At 38.7% G+C, this 18,895-nt stretch overlaps 1 protein-coding gene across 2 annotated transcripts in view; it reads left to right on the forward strand.

Annotated features, from left to right (window-relative positions):
• tmem132e (transmembrane protein 132E) overlaps positions 1-18,895 on the forward strand; it is a 606,787-nt gene that overhangs the window by 330,909 nt on the left and 256,983 nt on the right. For both annotated transcript variants that reach the window (XR_007264880.1, XM_048612749.1), the window contains exon 4: positions 777-972. Coding sequence is in view for 1 of the 2 variants with exons in the window: in XM_048612749.1 (XP_048468706.1) it covers positions 777-972 (196 nt within the window). In the remaining variant the exon portion in view is untranslated. The remainder of the gene's footprint in view (positions 1-776; positions 973-18,895) is intronic.

An 18,895-nucleotide genomic window follows, 5' to 3' on the forward strand; every position in this document is an offset into this window, starting at 1 on the left:
TCACTTCTGCCCCATCTCAACTTCCATGGAAAGCAGGCACAGTGGGGGAGGTGTAAAACTGGGGTGACATGGCAACGGCTCCATGTCCAAGGCCTACCACCTCTGCTAGTACTTTACCAATGACTAGGGTTGCAAAGGCCATGTGATGAACTTTGCAGCATTGTAGATAGCTGAGGAGTAAAGGGATACCTACGACCTGGGCAACCTGCATCCAATAGAGGTGCTCCCCTAAACTTGTCTCCCTAATTTGGTCCTCTGTTTCCCTTTCCCAGTCCTACCAGCCTGGTCCTGACGAGAACCTCACTCACCTTCATGCCTGGTTCCTATGTGGGAGGGACTACCTACAATAGCTGTAGTCAATTGTCTTTCCTCTGGCATCACTAGGTCTAGAGAGCTGCTGGCCACACAATTGTATGGCTGCTGTCAACGGCTTGATTTAGGGCAGAGATTACACCTTGAGCCAATGAAATGCCCAACTGCTGTACAAAGTGGAGATAGGTTCACCTTTGACTTTTTGAGGATAGTGGGGGTCTGGGCAACAATGTCCATGTGAAATTTAAGCCTACAGTTTGTGGTTCTGGAAAATAATTAATTTGAGTACACAGCTGTTCAGTGGTTCTTGAGAGTACATGAAGATTAGTGGCACTGTTTTCTAAGCTCAGATGGAAGTAAAATATGTAAATAAATTGAAGGATTCATACTTTTAAAACTGTTTTAAGCTGTTTAATTTCAGAATATAAAATTAAGTTGATTATGTTCCCCTTCTGATTTCTTAGCAGAGAAAGTGTTCAGCCCAACGAAATCATTCAATTGAATTTCGAGATGGAAAATTTTACCAGCCAGTCAGTGACAAGACGTATTCAATGGCATGTTGACTACCGTGGGAAAGACCCTCCTCCAGATTTGGACAAAGTGGTAACAGAGTTGGCAGTGATCCAAAAAGACATCCGTGCTATTGTACCACTCTCCATGGTAAGTTTTTGCACAATGTTGAAAACTTATTGGTCAATGTCCAGTAACATAATCTGAGTGTTCCTTATATTGGAGAAGTTTATTCTAAATTTTTGAGGGTAGTAGTTTATCTAAGCATAATAAACAAAATAAAATGCAGAATTTTAGCTACAGATATGAGCATAATGAGTATTATCATAGATCTCCTATTCTCTTTCCCATTCTGGTGTCAAGACTGTTACCATGCATAGGTGTGGAGACATTAGTCTGGATTTTACACCTGTAAATTAGGAGAAACACCACTTCAGGATGCTAATTCCACCATTGTGAACTATACTTCTAATTTTGCAGGTTTTCTTGATTCCTCTCACTCTGTATTAACAGAAAGTAAAATAATGCAATGGGATTGTGACTATCCCAACACTATTAGTGCAAATGAAAGTCTTCTATTAAAATTACTTATAGGCAGAAAACTGAATTACCACCGCTAAAATTATCTGTGCTAACATTGCAATTCTTTAGCATGTTAACATTCAGCATAGCTAGTGGCTGAATTTTATTTTGAAGCTGTGCAATTTGAATCACAAGCAAAACAGTTTACCAACCCCAGCGGTTTAAGAAATGTTAAGGGTGGAATGTTGGCATTCTGCATGTCCCATCAGCATCTGTCTTTTACCTATTTTGAAATCCATATTTGATCATAGGTCATAATATAATGAACAGAACTTACTGTTAATTCTTCAATGATACAAGTATAAATTAACAAGACCAGAGTAAATGATGGTGGAGTGATGGATGGACCGAGCAGAAGCTCATTTACAACTAACTCATTAATTTATTTTTAGCAAATAGAGTTGGGTACGCAATAAGAAACAGTATTCTATTGTTTAAAGATATTGATTGATGTCTATGTATGTTCAACAATTAGATGATAAATAAAATAAATGTTTGTCATTCCTATGAGCCTGACAATTTTCAGTATACATATGTAGCACCCTTGATTTCAATGCTTCAAAACTGTCTTTTTGAACCTTCATGGTATTGTATTTTCATACCATTGTTAATCATACATACCTAAGCACTCTGTTTTTAGTTTGATTTTACAGCTCCAATGAGAATCCTTCAAATTCTTAAAAAGTATTTTTGCAGTTGCTATCTTCTGTTTATCTTCTCTTGTTTTATAACCTCCTGCTGTAATTATATTCTCCAAAGTAGTAGTTCTACATCCTTTATTTCTCGAGTATTCATTTCAAAGAACACATAATGGGAATTCTTTCTGTTTTATGCCTTCCAATGGCTTCGTGTTTAAATTTACTTTCAAATCATATTCCAAATGGATGAACTTTACCTTCACAATTATCTCTTGTAATCTCTATTTAGCAATTAGTAATGAATCACTGGAATCATGTACATTGTTATTTTCTGTTGATCATGAATCTAACTTTAATATCATCTGGATTGTCCTAATTCAATATGACTGTAAAGTGAAAAATAGGTAAATGTACCCTGATTAATGTTAACTGATTCGCAGTGACCCTTTTTAACGCAGGCATGTTACACAGTGAGATAAACAAGAGTCAAGGGAACGTCCAACATACCTTTATTGAACACCTTATGAAGGAGAAACAATATTTATCAGATTTTACTATTGTACTTTAATTAAACTGTATCAAACTGTTTACAGGAGACTTCAGTAAACAGTCTCAAATTTCTGAGAAAACAGTCTAAAATCTATACTAACTATCTACTTCTGACACACTCTTCAAAGGATTCGGTACATCCTATCCAAGGGATTACTGCTGTACTTGAACTACTTGTCTGAAAAGACAGGTAATACCCATTCAATAAGGCTTGGATATCCTATTCCTCAGTCTTTGAGGATTGTCTGATGTTTCAGGATCTACAGTCATCAATTTGGGCTTCCCCTCTTGACTAGGGCTTGCTCTGGTCTTTGGGCCATCTCACCAAGGTGGTTTTCTGGGTCTGGTCAGTCTGATGATGTTCCCCATGAGGTACGCAGCTGGACATGGGGCAACCTGAAGCATCAGCTCCCTCTGCTTTTGTATCTTCTTCAAAGATTCTGTGCTCTATGTCCAAAACTCCAATACTAGTATTAGGCTGAGGTAGGAAAATCCAATGAGGCAATGACTTTCCAGTTGGAGGTCACAAAATATGGTTTTAAAACTTCAACTATCAAGTGCTGTCCTTGTCACACTGTGTGTCTGGCCTCCTAATGAGCTGTGTGCTACCACGTCTGTGTGACATTCTTCTAATAGAGCAGGTTCACTGGAGGTGTACACAATGGTTCTTTCTGAAACCATGTTGCCATTCACACCTGGCCTGGCAGTTTCAGGCCTGTCTGGTTTCAATGGGAAGTTGATGGTCCGAAGCCTGGCTGCATGAAAACACTGTTGCAACTCTGCAGTTTGCAAATTGCAGAAGACAGCAAGTTTTAAACTTGGCTTCCACATGTCAAGATTTTAATACATGCTCATGAAAACATGTTATTTCTGGAACAAAGATTGCAAGAATTACAGATGCTGGAGTCAGAGACAACACAGTATGGAGCTGGAGGAACACAGCAGGCCAGACAGCATCAGAGGGGCAGGAAAGTTGACGTTTTGGGTAGGGACCCTTCTTTAGAAATGGGAAGGGGGAAGAGAGCTGAGAAATAAATAGAGAGGAGGGGTGGGGCTGGGGAGGGTAGGTGGGATGGTGATAGGTGAGTGCAGGTAGGGAGTGGTGGGAATTGGTCAGGGCCTCCTCCAGTGTCACAATGACACCATCCACAAACTGGAGGAGCAGCACCTCATAATCTGCCTCAGGAGCCTATAGCCCGATGGCCTAAACATAAAGTTCACCAGTTTTAAAATCTCCCGACTCCCAGCCTCATCCCATGTCCAACCCTCCCTCTCATCCCTGCCTCGTTGACCTGACACAACCTGTCCATCTTCTCTCCCACCTTTCCGCCCCACCCATCCCACTGACCAATCCACACCACTCCCTACCTGCACTCACCTATCACCATCCCACCTACTTTCCCCAGCCCCCCATTTCTGAAGATGGGTCCTGACCCGAAATGTCAACTTTCTTGCTTCTCTGATGCTGCCTGGCCTGCTGTGTTCCTCCAGCTCCATAACTTGTTGTCTCTTATTTCTGTAACAATTTATCTGATGGGTTACCTGACCACACAACCATATCATACAAAAATTAGGTGATAAATAATTCAGTCTTATTTCCCAATTCTTTTGATTTTTATCCATCATGTTAACACAGTACTGACTTTTACTGCTATATCATTTACATATTTCATTACTAATATGCAAGGATATCGGCATGAATGTTATTTTACTGACTATCCACATGACTGTTCTCTGAAACAAATCAAAATGAAATTAAATTCTATGAATACTGTTGTACATGAATACATGAATAGTTGAAAGTACATAAAATATGGATTTATACACAACAATACACAGCAGTGCCTTGATTTTTAGTTCTGATGAAAAGATTTATGATTAGTGAATGTGTGTCTTTTTCACTCAGCAGGCACAGGTTCCTGGTGCTGCTTTTCCTTGCTCTTCCCTGCTCAGGAGCAGAATATGCAGAACACTGGAAGTGCCTGAATTTGGTATGAATGAGTTGGTAGCATGAGTCAGCTGCAACTCCAATCCAGCTGCTTCTTTCTCCAATTTACCACCCACCATCGTAGCACCTTCCATGGGGAATAGAAACTGGAATGCAGCGGGAAGTGGAGCAAAATAGAAGCAAAGGCAAGCTAATTTGTCATGTCCTAATTTCCATCCATTTGTCAATTACTAATTCCGAATATATTGGCCCCAATATTGATAGAGATGGTTTGGATATGTTTGAGAAAACAGAACTTTGGACAGGAATGCCTGAAGTCTAGGGTGTTGATGGTAGTGTCGGGCCTTTGGTGGGTAATACAAGTTAAAGCATTTCTCCTCCACTAGGCCTACCAACTGTGCTGAAAAGAATCTCCTCCTTCTGCAGTTATCCTCGCCTCCATTGAGTGCCTGATTTTCCAAAACCTGAGAAACATAGCCAGACACAATGAAACATGAAGTGCAACTTAAATGTGTGCCTTGTAATAATACTCAATTTATCACCTCATCTCCTTGGAGCTGATTGGCTGTCTACTCCATATTTTGTCTGCATTAAACTTCAAACTGTTAGAGTTGGGATTCAATTTCATTGAATCATAAAATCCCTACAGTGTGCAGGCAGGCCATTCAGCCCATCAAGTCCACACCGAACCTTTGAAGAGCATCCCTCCAGGATCCATCCCCTACTCTAAACTTATGACCCTGCATTTTCCATGGCCAATCCACCTAACCTGCACAAGTTTAGACTGTGGGAGGAAACCGGAGCACCCGGAAGGAACCCACGCAGTCAGGGGGAGAATGTGCAAACTACAGGTAGTCACCAGAGGGTGGAATTAATTTTCTTATCCACATCTAACTATTCTATTGTTGACAACTACAATTCACTCAATTTTTTTACAATTCTGTGTCTTCTTGACAAATGTCTCTATGGTGTTACTACTTTTGTTCACCACCTGTTGTGTGGTTATTTTCAAATCTAGGAAATGATTTCAAACATGCCACTAGGCTAAAGGAACAATATACGTGCAGATTATTATGCCACTAATGTTGATCTAATTGTTATGGACCAAACTAAATCCCCTCAAAATATTCAGAAGATAACTTAGACCCTAACATTTTCTTATTTTAACGGTAAATGTAAGGTGCCTTATTCCAGATGCAATTCGATTGGTCAAACTGCTGGATTTAAAGCAAAACACACTTTATTCATCCACGATAGTTAAAATACAACAAAAGAAAGAAGAAATTGGAATAATTTAACTCTACTGAAAAACTTAACAGGGTCATAGATACAGTAACTATTACTAATCAACTTGTTCCAATACAGTAACATCCCATAAATACACCCTTGGCATAAGACAAATTCAGAAAACAGATTGTCTCACATGCAACTGCAGTAGCCCAAGAGAATTAACATCAACAAAACTCTGAGAGAATGTAGCAGGTGAGAGAGATTTACTGCAGCTTCCAACCCTGCTAAGATCCCAGCAACACCTGCTGAAAGCTAACTAAAAATCCTGGAGTTTGAACACATACATTCAGGCTGCTTCTATTGTTCCAACTTTTAAAACAAGAAGCCCTCAAGGCTTCACAAGTCTTTTATTTTCTCTTCACCTGTCCCCAGTCTCTATCTCAAAGAAACCAGGACAAAACATACCTCTTAAAGCTGCAGCATTGTGACATAATCCCCACAATAAAGGATTGTATAGCTTGTAAGGCTCACAAGATGTCCTTTTGGACAAACTGCACTTGCAAGTACAACAATTCAAAAGATACTGTGCAATCAGATAAACAAGCTAAGCACAATGAAAAAATGTGGTGGTATTGTTACTAGAGTGAACACCTTTGTGTTTCTGTATTCTTGAGATCTAGTATGCAATTCCACTGCAGAAGAGAAAATGCAGCAATATAAAGTTCAAGGAGTACGTTGTCAGTAGTAGCTTCTCAGCTGGAGAGTTGCGTATAATTTTCAGTGCCACACTTTAGGAAGGATGGGCTAAATTTTACGAAAATCCAGCTAAGTGTCAATTTCAGGGAATATCATGGCGTGTTTCCTTCTGTGATTCTCTGGTGACTTCAGGGATCTGTAAATAATTACCCCAAGATTTCTCTTTTCCTCTGAGTTACCCAGTGTCCTGCTATTCATTAAATAATCCCTCATATTATTTCTTCTTCCAAAGTGCATCACCTCGTACTTGGGAGTGAGAAGGAAAGAACAGCTTCTGAGGGCATCAAGGTGGCATGGGTGACATTTTGTCGCAAACAGAAGCTGAAATTCATAAATATTACTGTTTAACATCAGCACCTGTCTGATCAATTTTCATTGTAATTACAACTACAAGAACCAAGCTACACAAACAACCATACTTCGTGCTATACGATGTTAGAACCCTAAGGGAGTGCTATTCTTTCACTAATGCTCAGTGTAGCATGACATCTTGTCAATGTGGCAGCATCACTTGTTGGAAAGCCTTCAAAACATTTTAAACCATTAATTTTTATTAAACAAAAACAAAATGAAGAAAAGAATGCTGCATTTGCTTCTGGCAACAAACAGGAGCTCCTTACCTTTTGAACAACAGATTAATAGTCAATGAGTGATCCTTTCGCACATCTCAGATCTGTTGGAACAGGGTGTCAACTAAGTCCGTCTGGCTTGTTACGCCTTACATTTCAACACTGCATCATGCTTAATGTGATCTTCCTACTGGACAATGTCCTCATCTTCCTTCTTGGAAGTCTGTTGCCTTTCTCCTGGCTCTTCGCATCCATCACATCCCTACTTTTCTTGTTCCAGTTTTGCGGGGCTGAACTACTGCAAGACTCCCCTACAGCGATCCAAGCAATGGATCTTCATTTCATTTCTATGATGGCCCTGGTGGAAGAATGGACTGTATTGCATCTACACTTAACCCCATTACTCAACCCCTGACTGAGGCCATCAGCCAAGGTTACAGAGGGTAGCATTAAGCCACCAGCCAGTGCAAACACAATTTGCCGAATGGCCTGTTTCTGCACCGTAGCAATTTTTTGGTTCTGATCTGAACTTTAGCAGCTGTCTTTTAGATTGGCCTGATTTATGTTTTCTGAATTGCAACTTAACTTTTCCTTTGAGCAGTGAGAAACAACCTTTTATTTTGTGGAAAGTCAGTAACAGTGGCTGCCTTTTGATCTTCTGAAAACAAAGCTCATGTCCTGTTTTGAAACTGTTTATTGATCTTGGTAACATACCAGATTTACCTTTAATGTTATTTAGTAAATATTTTGCTGGAATGCTTTTAGATGTACAAATTTGCTATTAGCTTAAGTTCAAATAGAAATAGAATCACTAAGTCTAATGGCACAGTAGGCAAACAATTTGCTTTCTGGGACTCTTGGCTCTTTGAGCAATTTAATTAATTCCACTCCTCTGTTCCCTCCCCGTAGCCCCACAAATATTTTCTTTTCAAATATGCAATCTACTTCCTTTTTAAATGTCACAATTGAATCTACTGCAAACATCTTTTGGGCAGAATCTAGTGTCCTTCCTCACGGCGGGTTTAAAGTTGGAGAAGCATTTAATGCGGCAGGAGAGTGTTGAAAGAGGACCTTGCCACCTTCCTGCTAAAAGCCCTGATTGAGTTCATGCTGAATGGTCAGTAGAGAGCCTTCTCATCCTGCCACCAACTGAGTCCCTTAAGTGGGTTGTTAATCCAACAGTGGGCATGGTCTTTATTGTAGGATACAGAGGGTGGTGGTGGAGAGTTGTTTTTGGACTGGAGACCTATAACCAGCGCTATTCCACAGGGATCAGTACTCGGTCCACTTTTGTTTGTCATTTATATTAATTATTTGGATGAGAATATGAGCAGCATGGTTAGTAAGTTTGCAGATGACACCAAAATTGGTGGTATAGTGGACAATGAAAAAGGTTATCCAAGATTACAGAGATCTTGATCAATTAGGTCAATGGGCCGAGAGCGCCAGATTGAGTTTAATCTGGATAAATGTGAGTATTGCATTTTGATAATACAAACAAGGACAGAACTTATACAATTGATGGTTGGGCATGGGGTAGTGTTGAAGAACAGGGAGACCTAGGGGTTCAGGTACATAATTCTTTGAAATTTGCATCACAGGTAGATAGGGTGGTCAAGAAGGATTTTAGCATGCTTGCCTTCATTGTTCGAACCTTTGAGTATAGAAATTGGGGCGTCATGTTGAGGTTGTACAGGACGTTGGTGAGGCTCTTCTGGAGTACTGTGTGCAGTTCTGGTCACCCTGTTATGGGAAAGATATTATTAAACTGGGGAGAGTTCAGAAAAGATTTACCAGGATGTTGCTGGGAATGGAGGGTTTGAGATATAAAAATAGACTGGAAAGGCTGGGACTATTTTCACTGGAGCGTAGGTGGTTGAGGAGTGACCTTATTGGCATTTATAAAATCATGAGGGGCATATATAAGGTGAATGAGAAAGGCCTTTTCCCTAGGGTGAGGGAGTTCAAAACAAAGGGCATATTTTAAGGTGAGATGAGAGAGATTTAAAAAGAACATGAAGGGCAACTTTTTAACACAAAGATTGGTTCTTGTGTGGAATGAACTGTCAAAGAAAGTGGTGGGTGCAGGTACAGTTACAACATTTAAAAGTCATTTGGATAAGTTCATAAATAGAAAAGGTTGGAGTGATATGGGCCAAGCGCAGGCAGGTGGGAGCAGTTTAGTCTGAGTAGTGGTCGGCATGGACTGATTGGACTGAGGAATCTGTTTCTATACTCTATTACTCTGTGACAAACAAATCAATGCATGTTGCACATGAAATCCTTGAGGATCCCTCATTCAAAGGCACTCAGTGAATGTACCATCCATGTAACAAATGTTTTATAGTATACAGCCTACGTTTTACCACAGCTTCAAACAAAATTTCTGCTCGTGGATTTAATTATAATTTCATTTTCTTTTTCACAGAATGGAGGTGCTAATATTTTATCCATCATTCCTAGAATTGGTTTGATGTATTAATGTATATAAAATCATTAACTACTAATTTGCAGACATCTATTTGTGCTAACAAACCTTTTAAAACTTGTTGCCAAAATCAGTAAATCAGTATTGATCGCTGAATGCACCTTTTTGTATTACCGATTCGGAGCTATGGATTTATTCATGTGACATCATTATCCTTCTCGCGATAAAGAAATTACTTTTGAATTCTCCATTTGACTTTTTAGTGACTGTCTTACATTGGTGACCTCCAGTTTTTTTCTTCCCCCCAAATGTAAACATTCCCTCTGTAATCTCTCTCCCAAAACCATTCACAATTTTAAAAACCTCTATTAGGAGAGTTCTCAGCATTAACATTTTGAGAGAAAACAAGCAGTCTGCTCATTCTCTCTTGAATGGATCATCTGTCATTTTCTATGCAATCCTTATAAATCTTTTTCCACACTTTATATTGTCTCTGTACTAAATGTTATTGTCTGGTAACTAGAATTGCAGACCAAAGTTTGGTCCAACCATGGTCCGATGTAAATTAAGTTTTAACATACTCACTTTTTAGTTTCAGTCTTTTACAAATAAGCCCTAGTGCACAGTTTGCTTCCTTTTAAATGACAATGTTAGTTTCCTTCACTACTAACATTGATTTATACATTTAAACCTAGAAAACTAGAAAATAGAAACAGAAGTAAGCCACTTGGTCCTTCACACCTGCACCATTATTCAATATGATCATGGCGATTGTCCAACTCAATACCTCTTTGTACTTTGTACTCTTTGATCACTTTGCTCCTCCATCGTATTTAGATGCTTATCTTCTCAGTACTACACCCTTGTTTATTTTTCTTATCAAAATGTAACACCATTATAATGTAATAATATTTATTCATATTGAAATTAATTTGTTAATTGTATGCCCATTCACAAAATTCTAATTTCATCTTGTAATTTGTGGCAGTCCTCCTCAGCGTGGATGATCAACCCCTCTGGCCTGATTCCATCTACAAATTTAGAAGTCATGATTTGATTCCAAAATCTAAATCATTAATATAAATGTTAAACATCAGTGGGCCCAGCACTGATCACTTCTTTGTGTCTCAAAACCAGTCAATTATCCATTCTGCTATTTGTCCCCTGGCTGTACGTTCTCTGACCTTATTCATCAGTCAATTTTGTGATACCCTATCAAAGATATTTTAAAAATAAAATTAAATTACATCTCCTGCAGTATTCTTATTTCTCTCTGTTACCTCTTGAAAAGATTTATTGAGGTTGGTCAAGCAAGGCTTTCTCTTTTCAGTACATTTTCCCATTGCACTTGAACTCAAGGCAGAAAAATTTGAAGGTAAGCTGATAATTCTAGACAGTCATAGTAAATATGTATAGTTTCTTCAAAGGCTTCTACAGTGAATAAGCTGCTAAGCTTCCGCTTTTAGAGAGATAATTTTACTCAAAAGGAAATTGAACATCTGCAACATATGGTTTACTTATTTTCTGAAACTCTTTTTAGCTCTTTTATGATGCATGATTTCAGCAGTGCCATTACAACACTGGAAGTAAGGCAAGAATTCTTCCAAGGATGATATCATGTTGCTGACCTCACTGTAAATTGCACAGCTAGGTAATTTAAATATAGAAACGTTTGTGAATGCAACAGTACAAAACACTTGTTAGACTTCAGCTGGAACATAGTGAACAATTCTGGACACCACTATAAGAAATATATGAATGCAATGGACAGAGTGCAGAATTAATTTACAAGAATGGTTCCAGGGATGAGAAATTCAGTTTTGAGGACAGACTGAAGAAATTGGGGCTGTTCTCCTCAGGCAGAATAAGAGGAGATTTGATGCAGGTTTTCAAAACCATGAACAGACTTGATTGAATAAATAGGGAGAAACTGTTTCCACATACTAAAGGATCAAAAACCAGAAGGCACGTTTTAAAATGATGCACAAAAGGTGCAAATCTGTAAGAAAAGTACTCTTCCACACTTAACAGTTAAGGTATGGCATGCACTGCGTGTGGTGTACACGGTTTCAGTTAAGGCATTCAAGAAGGTATTGGATGATTATTTGGATTGAAATAATGTGAAATGGGATGGGGAAAAAAGTAGGAAATTAGCAGTAGGTGATGATGCTCATTTGAAAGGCCAGTGCAAACGTGAGGAGCCAAATGACAGCCTCCTGCACTGTAATACTTCTGTGATTCTGTGGACAACTCAGTTATTCTGACATTTGGGTATACACAGACAGCATGTAGCAAGATGTAAGGCAACTAAGACACATTCGGCATAGTTTTCAGTCCAGAAAAGCAGCAGAAAAACATTTTGGGAGAGGAAATGGTAGCAGTTGAGCAAGGAGCTAAGCCAGGTCAAGGAGAAAAGCAACAAATGAGAGTTTGCAGTCAGTGTTCTCCAAACTGGAAAATTAAGAGGAAAGAACAATTGTTCAGAGTTGGACATGGAACGTGAAACCTAGTAAGCGTGGACTATGTACTTTGCCACAGCAGTATTCGTTAATGATGGCCTTTTTGGCTATCTGCTTGCCCAGCACTCGTGTAACATATGAAAAAATTTGATGATATCATAGAATATCAAGGAAACTTAGCTGTACGCCATGACCATTCTGTGAAGTTGTTTCGATATGTGTGACTCGTTATTATTCACAACTCTAAGTGTGTTCTCAGGCTGACCAACTCTTGTCTAAGCAGATACTAAAAGTTGCATATCTCCTCATATTGAATCCTTGAACAAGGATTTCCTTACTCCAGAGAAATGGCCTGTTTTAATAGAAGAAGTTGAGTAGTAATTCAGAGGACAGACCGTAATCAATCACAATTTCTGTGCACAATTTTTTGCTGCCTAGAATTAATAGGGACATCAGTACTATCTTAAGCCACCCCCCAAAAGAAATGTCTGCAAATAAATCATTGGTCAAAACACCAGTGTTGAATACAACATGTTTTCAGGCTACACGGAAGAGTAGCATGATAGCAACAGGCTTTCAAAACCCTGGAGGAATCAACTCCAGGGTTTTTGAGGCAAGGCTAGATAAATTTTTGAACAGTAAAGGAATTAAGGGTTATGGTGAGTGGGCGGGTAAGTGGAGCTGAGTCTCAAAAAGATCAGCCATGATCTTATTAAATGGCAGGGCCGGCTCGAGGGGCCGGATGGCCTACTCCTGCTCCTAGTTCTTATGTTCTTATGTAACTCTCAGGGTCTATGGGAATCATTTGATAGTATCAGGTTTATCTTTCCATTAATCAGTGAGAACTTAGAATAAGAACCCAGAACAAGTGGCATAGTCAGCATGCATTTTCACAATGCCCTTTCCCTTCCCATTGATAACAAGTAACTTTTGCACCCAGTCACTTCAGAAACCTGGATGAGTGTAGCTCCAACAATGCTCAAGGTGCTCATTACTATCCCGGAGAAAACAGTTTGCTTTATCAGCACTCCAATCATCATCTTAAATGTTCATACCCTCCACCACTGGTGCACATTGGCAGCAATATGCACCATATACAAGATAGACTGTAACAACCTGCCAAGGCTCTTTCAATAGCATCTTCCAAATCCATACCTCTGCCACCTAGAAAAATAAAAGCAACATATGCACAGGAGCACTACCATCTGCAAATTTCATCATTCTGAGTTGGAATTGTGTTGATAATTACTATGGACCAGACGAAACCCCCTAAAAATGTATTAAGATGATAGCCTAAACCCCAACTTTTCCTTATTTTTAAAGGCAATTATAAGACATTGTGTTCCAGATGTAATTAGATTGATCAGACTACCACGCTTGAAGGAAAACACACTTTTTTCTTACACTATAGTTAGATAGAAACAAAAGAAAGAAGAATTAGAATAACCTAACTCTATTGGAAACCTTAACAGAATAAAATATTTAACTACTAAACAGCTGTTTAAGTATAGTAACATCCCATAAACACAACCATGGCAAAGGCAAATTCAGTAAAATAGATTGTCTCACATGCAATTCTCCAGACCAGGGAGAAAGAACATCAAGAGAAAACTTTGTGTGTATGTGAGAGAGAGAGAACTCAAACATTTTACTGCAGCAGGGCGAGATGTATAGCAGTTTCCAAACCGCAAAAGCTACTGAAAGTTACACTAAAATCCTGATTCTGTGGGAGCTTGACGCACCACCCGTTCATGCTGCTCCTATTGTTCCAACTTGAAAAAATAACCAAGGCCTCACAAGCTGTTTACTTTATTCGTTAGGAACAGGCTGCTTGGCATCTCTTTCTGAACCTCTCTTCATGAAAAAAGGACAAAATACACCTCTTAAAGCCATAGTATCATCACATAATCCTTCACTGTCACTGTGTCAAAAATTTTAATTTATTGATTCACAGGATCTGGGCATGTCTGACCAGTCTTGCAGATACATTCTTTACGACTCAGCCAGCTCAGTCAGTAGCGGTTCCACCAAGCCTCTCTTGTTGATAGACAATGAAGGCCTCTAGCCAGCGTATATTCTGTGCCCTTGCCATCCTCTTTGCAATCTCCAATTGGTGTTCAATATCAAAGAGAATTGATTCATCAGCTACCCACCTTCTTAAGGGTAATCAGTAGGCAATTTTCTTGCCAGTGTTCAACCTGATGCCATGAGATTTCACAGGATACAGAGTCAATGTTGAAGAATCCCATGGCATTTTCCTCCTGAGTACTTATTACTGTGCTACCATGTCGGATGTGCTAGTCCTGCTGGTGGGTGAGGACATACTCAAGGATGATGATGGTGGTAACTGGGATATTGTCAATAAAGTACGATTCTATGAGTATGACAATGTCAGGCTGTTGCCTGCCTAGTCTAGCATCCCTAATTTTGGCAAAAGCCCTCAGATGTTAGTAAGAAGGACTTTGCTGTGTCAACAGCACTAGTGTGCTGTTCATCTGGTGCCAAGGTCAATGCCAAATGGTCCATCTGATTTCATTCTTTCTATTTTATAGTGGTTTGATACAATTGAATGATTTGCTTGACCACTTCAGGCAGCATTTAAGAGACAACCATATTACTGTGGTTCTGGAATAAAATGTATGCCAGACCAATTAAGAATGGCAGAGTTGCTTCCCTGAAGGGCATTAGTGAACCAGGTGGGATTTTTCAATGATCAATAAGGGTTTCATGGTCATGATTAAACAAGCTTTTAATTCCAGAACGATTAATTAAAAATAAAAAACCTTCCTGCCATCGTGAGGTTGAACCTACATCTTCAACATGATCATCTGGATTACGACTACATGACATTGTCACTACACTATTGTCTCCCCATAAACCTAGGAATCCTTTGGCTTGCAAAATTGTGGGTGTACTGATGCCATTTGGACTGCAGCAATTTAAGAAGCCAGCTTATCACTACCTTCTCAAGGCAATTATGGATGGTCAATAAATTCTAGTCTTCCCAGTGAAACACATGTCACATGAATAAATAAAAAGAAATTCATGTAACACCTTTCACAACCACTTTTTAAAACTAGTGAAGTGTTTTTGAATTGTAGCCACTGTTGTAATAAAGGACATATGGTTTGTTCACAGCATGCTTCCACAAACAGCCATCTCATAAGGATTGGATAATCTCTTTTTATGATGTTTACTGTTGAATGAATATTACTGGAGATAACATCCCTGCCATTGGATATTTTACAAGTGCCTCAGCTTTGGCATCCCAGCTGAAAGATGATACTCCCTCAGTAATGGACTAGAGTATCAACTATGATTTTTGCGCTCAACTCTGGAATTTGAGCTAACAATTTAATTTGAAAGTGCCACCAACTGAACCACAATTACACTTAGTAGGTTTTACCCTTATTATGCTGCAAGTAGTTGACATTCAGTCCTTTTGGAATTAGTACATCTTTTGCCAGGACCCACCTACCACAAAATTCATCATCAATTTTGGGAAGGAATAAGTCTGGTATATGTGTTTACAGGCTAAATTACATACACAATGCAGAAGAATCTACTTTTGCCCCCAGAACATAATTTATTTTACACTATATGGATTTGAGTATTTCTGTCAATATATTTGCCAAGGCTAATCCTCAGAATAAGTTTATCCATTTCCATCATTCCACTTGGTTAAATTTTTGGAATGTGAAAATATAGGAGTAGAATTGGAATGGAATTAGTTTAATTATACAAATTACATAGATTCCTATTTAAGATTCAATCCAGTGTATGTACTCATATGATATACAATTTTTCTCACTTATTTATGGGTGAATTTTGTTTTGTCTGATGCATACAACAATTTTGTTAGTTTCCATTTTAGTCAGATTAGCAAATGATGGTTTATATAGTCTCAATGATTATTAAGTAAAGTGTGTTCAATAATACTACACTCCAAATAATTATACTGTTATACTGTGGTTTATTTTCCAGTCTGCCAAAAAATGCAGACACAAATGTTCTACCCTATCAGTTTGTACACTTTAATTAATGCAGGATTTCGCCTAATAGATACAAATTAGGCAACAACAGCGATCTGTATCTGTAATTACATTCATTTATCACACAAACTTGTCCCTACAGGGGACAGATGGGCACTGATGAGCCTGTGATCGGCAGTGCTCTTATGACTGTCGCTGTTTGTCAGGTGAGGAAGGGAGTTTTGGACCAATGAACAATGTGACTGTTTATTTCTTTACTTACCCTAGTTGCAGGAAGCAGATGTGCTTAGTTAGTGCAGTAAATTAAGAAAAAGAGTGAGGCGTTTGCAAATGTGCTTACTGCAATGTGTTAATGCTTTGCAAAAAAAAAATCAGTGAAAGGTTTGGTTTGCCTGTTTGTAAACAGCCATTTCCAAGTGGCTTGATGACAAATATGAGCAAATTATGAAAATACATTTGGTTAATTTTGTTCTGCAGATTCCTGATAATTAATAAAGTATTTAGTAATTATGTTTTCCAAAGATCCACTTTTTTTTCCCTGTACACTGATACCATTTCTTTTTCTTAGGCTGAAAAATTAAGTTAAATGACCCAGAATCAATATGCCAGTGTGTCTGTTGTCTTGTGACATGCCAATCAATCATATCAGATGCAAAACATTCATGGGATTGTGAATGTCAATTTAAACAGGCGCTCATGTAATTATACATGTTACCATGATGAAACATGATGTAATTGAAAACGTTCTGACAGTAAATAAAACATTAAATAATTTAAATTCAGAGAGATGTGCATTCAAGTACTAGCCTTGGGGAATCCATAAGATATGAAGTTAGTCTATTTTAGTAATGTGACACATGCCAGTCTTTCAGATGACTATTCAGGCAGGGGAGAGTTCATCAGGTTCTTGATGGAAAATAATAATAAATATGTAATGGCTTGGGAAACCAAGTAAATGAAGAGAGGTAATTAAAAGGACCTAAGCTGCTGAAATACTGGGATAAGTACTTGTCTAATATTCTGAATGAAATCTTATATAAGAGGCAATGTGAGAGAAAAAAAAAATTGCCTATAGAATAGGATGTGGGTAATGATTCTCTGAGGGACAATTTTCATTTAATAAATATAAAAGATTGAGGATTAGTTTTGCTAGTATGAAGGATATTGGAAAGAAAATATATTTTGAAAGTAAAATGGGTTGACGCAAGTCACCAATTGTCAGATTGTTTTGTAAAGAGACATATATGCTCTAGATAATCATTAATGTCCTTGAAAAGGGATGTCTTGTATTTTGTTGAGAACATGGAACATTGAGATTAGATTATAGAATATTGTGTTCTAAGAATATGGATAATAAATGATTTCTTTAATTTCTTTATAATTATTTTCTACACATGGAAAAGAAACTACATTGAAAGAATGACGAATATGGGAGTTGTTAATGATTGATTGGATTATAATGTGCAATTAAGTTGAAAACGAAAACATGTTGGGCTGAATGCTACTTGTTCTTGCTTGTTAAAGTTGTGTCAAGATATTTGAAGAAATTCTCACTGTGTGACCCAGCATGATTTCTCATCATATCTTAGCAATACACCTCATTAACTACCTAAACCGCTGCCACGTCCCTCATTCCTAATTCTATCCCCATCTTAAAATGCACCATTCTTGGGATAACTCACCATCAGAGGATATCTGCCAAAAGACTGCCATTCCTTGTGCTTGTGCCATCTTTGAAAGGCCACCGTGCACCTAAACTAGCATTGGCAATCTTCTCAATACCCCTCATCTGTAACATTATGGCGAAGCAGTCACAAAAGCTAAGTTGCTCACATATACAACCACATTATCTTACCTTTGTCTATATTAAATCACCGGGTCATACAGTTAACCTGTCTGTTGCTATATCCCATCTAAGCATCATCTCTTTGTGATCACTACTCTGCCCAGTTGCCACTGGAGACCCACGTCTGGTCATTATCCAGTAGGGGTACAAGATATATATACACAACCAATTGGATAATTCCAAGTGAAGCTTTATTTATTACCATCAAAAGTAAATATAAACAAAACCAATAGAAGTTGTAGTTTACACACACAATGCAAACCAATGCTGGCATCATGACCAATGACTACTGCACGTTACACATTTGTCTGTTGCATTCATCTCTCTTTGACTGGAACCAGTGTAAATCAGGTCATGACAGGCTTGTGGCACCTTACACAGTTAATGATAGTCTCTTTATCTCATGTTCCCAACCTTTTCTTTGGATGTACAGGAGCAGTCTTCAGGTTGCTCAGCATCAGAACTGCACTGTAGTCCAATTGTGCAGAGTACAGCACACCAGGGTGATGCTGCACACTGTGTCTAGAGCACCACTCCCCCACACTGGTATAAGCAGAAAAACCATATCTTCAGAGATAGTAGAAACTGCAGATGCTGGAGAATCTGAGATAACAAGGTGTAGAGCTGGACGAACACAGCAGGCCAAGCAGCATCAGAGGAGCAGGAAAGCTTACGTTTCAGGCCCAGACCCTTCTTCAGAAAAAGAAATGACTGACTAGACCCTTGACCAGTGTGTTTGCAGCTCCCTGACTAAATTATGTAATTGTAATTGCCATGACTACTGATGCTGGAGTTATAAGACCCACTGTTCGCACACTTTCTGGACTGTAGTTGGGCATATCCCCTGACTGTCAATTGCCCAAGTGGATAATTAACTGTGACCAAGCCCCTGGACTGTGCCCATAACAGATTTTGGCACTCCTCAACTAGACCAAGGACTAGACCCACCCAATTACTGATATGGCGATTTGGTTGAATAAACATACAACATGCTGCAGGTATTAACTTGATGTTCATTGTGCCGAACAGCAAGATGTTCTCCCCACTCCCCCACCCCTCCACCCGCAGATCCCCAT

This window comes from Rhincodon typus, chromosome 26 (assembly GCF_021869965.1).
Source record: "Rhincodon typus isolate 14 chromosome 26, sRhiTyp1.1, whole genome shotgun sequence".
NCBI classification, from domain to species: Eukaryota; Metazoa; Chordata; class Chondrichthyes; order Orectolobiformes; family Rhincodontidae; genus Rhincodon; species Rhincodon typus.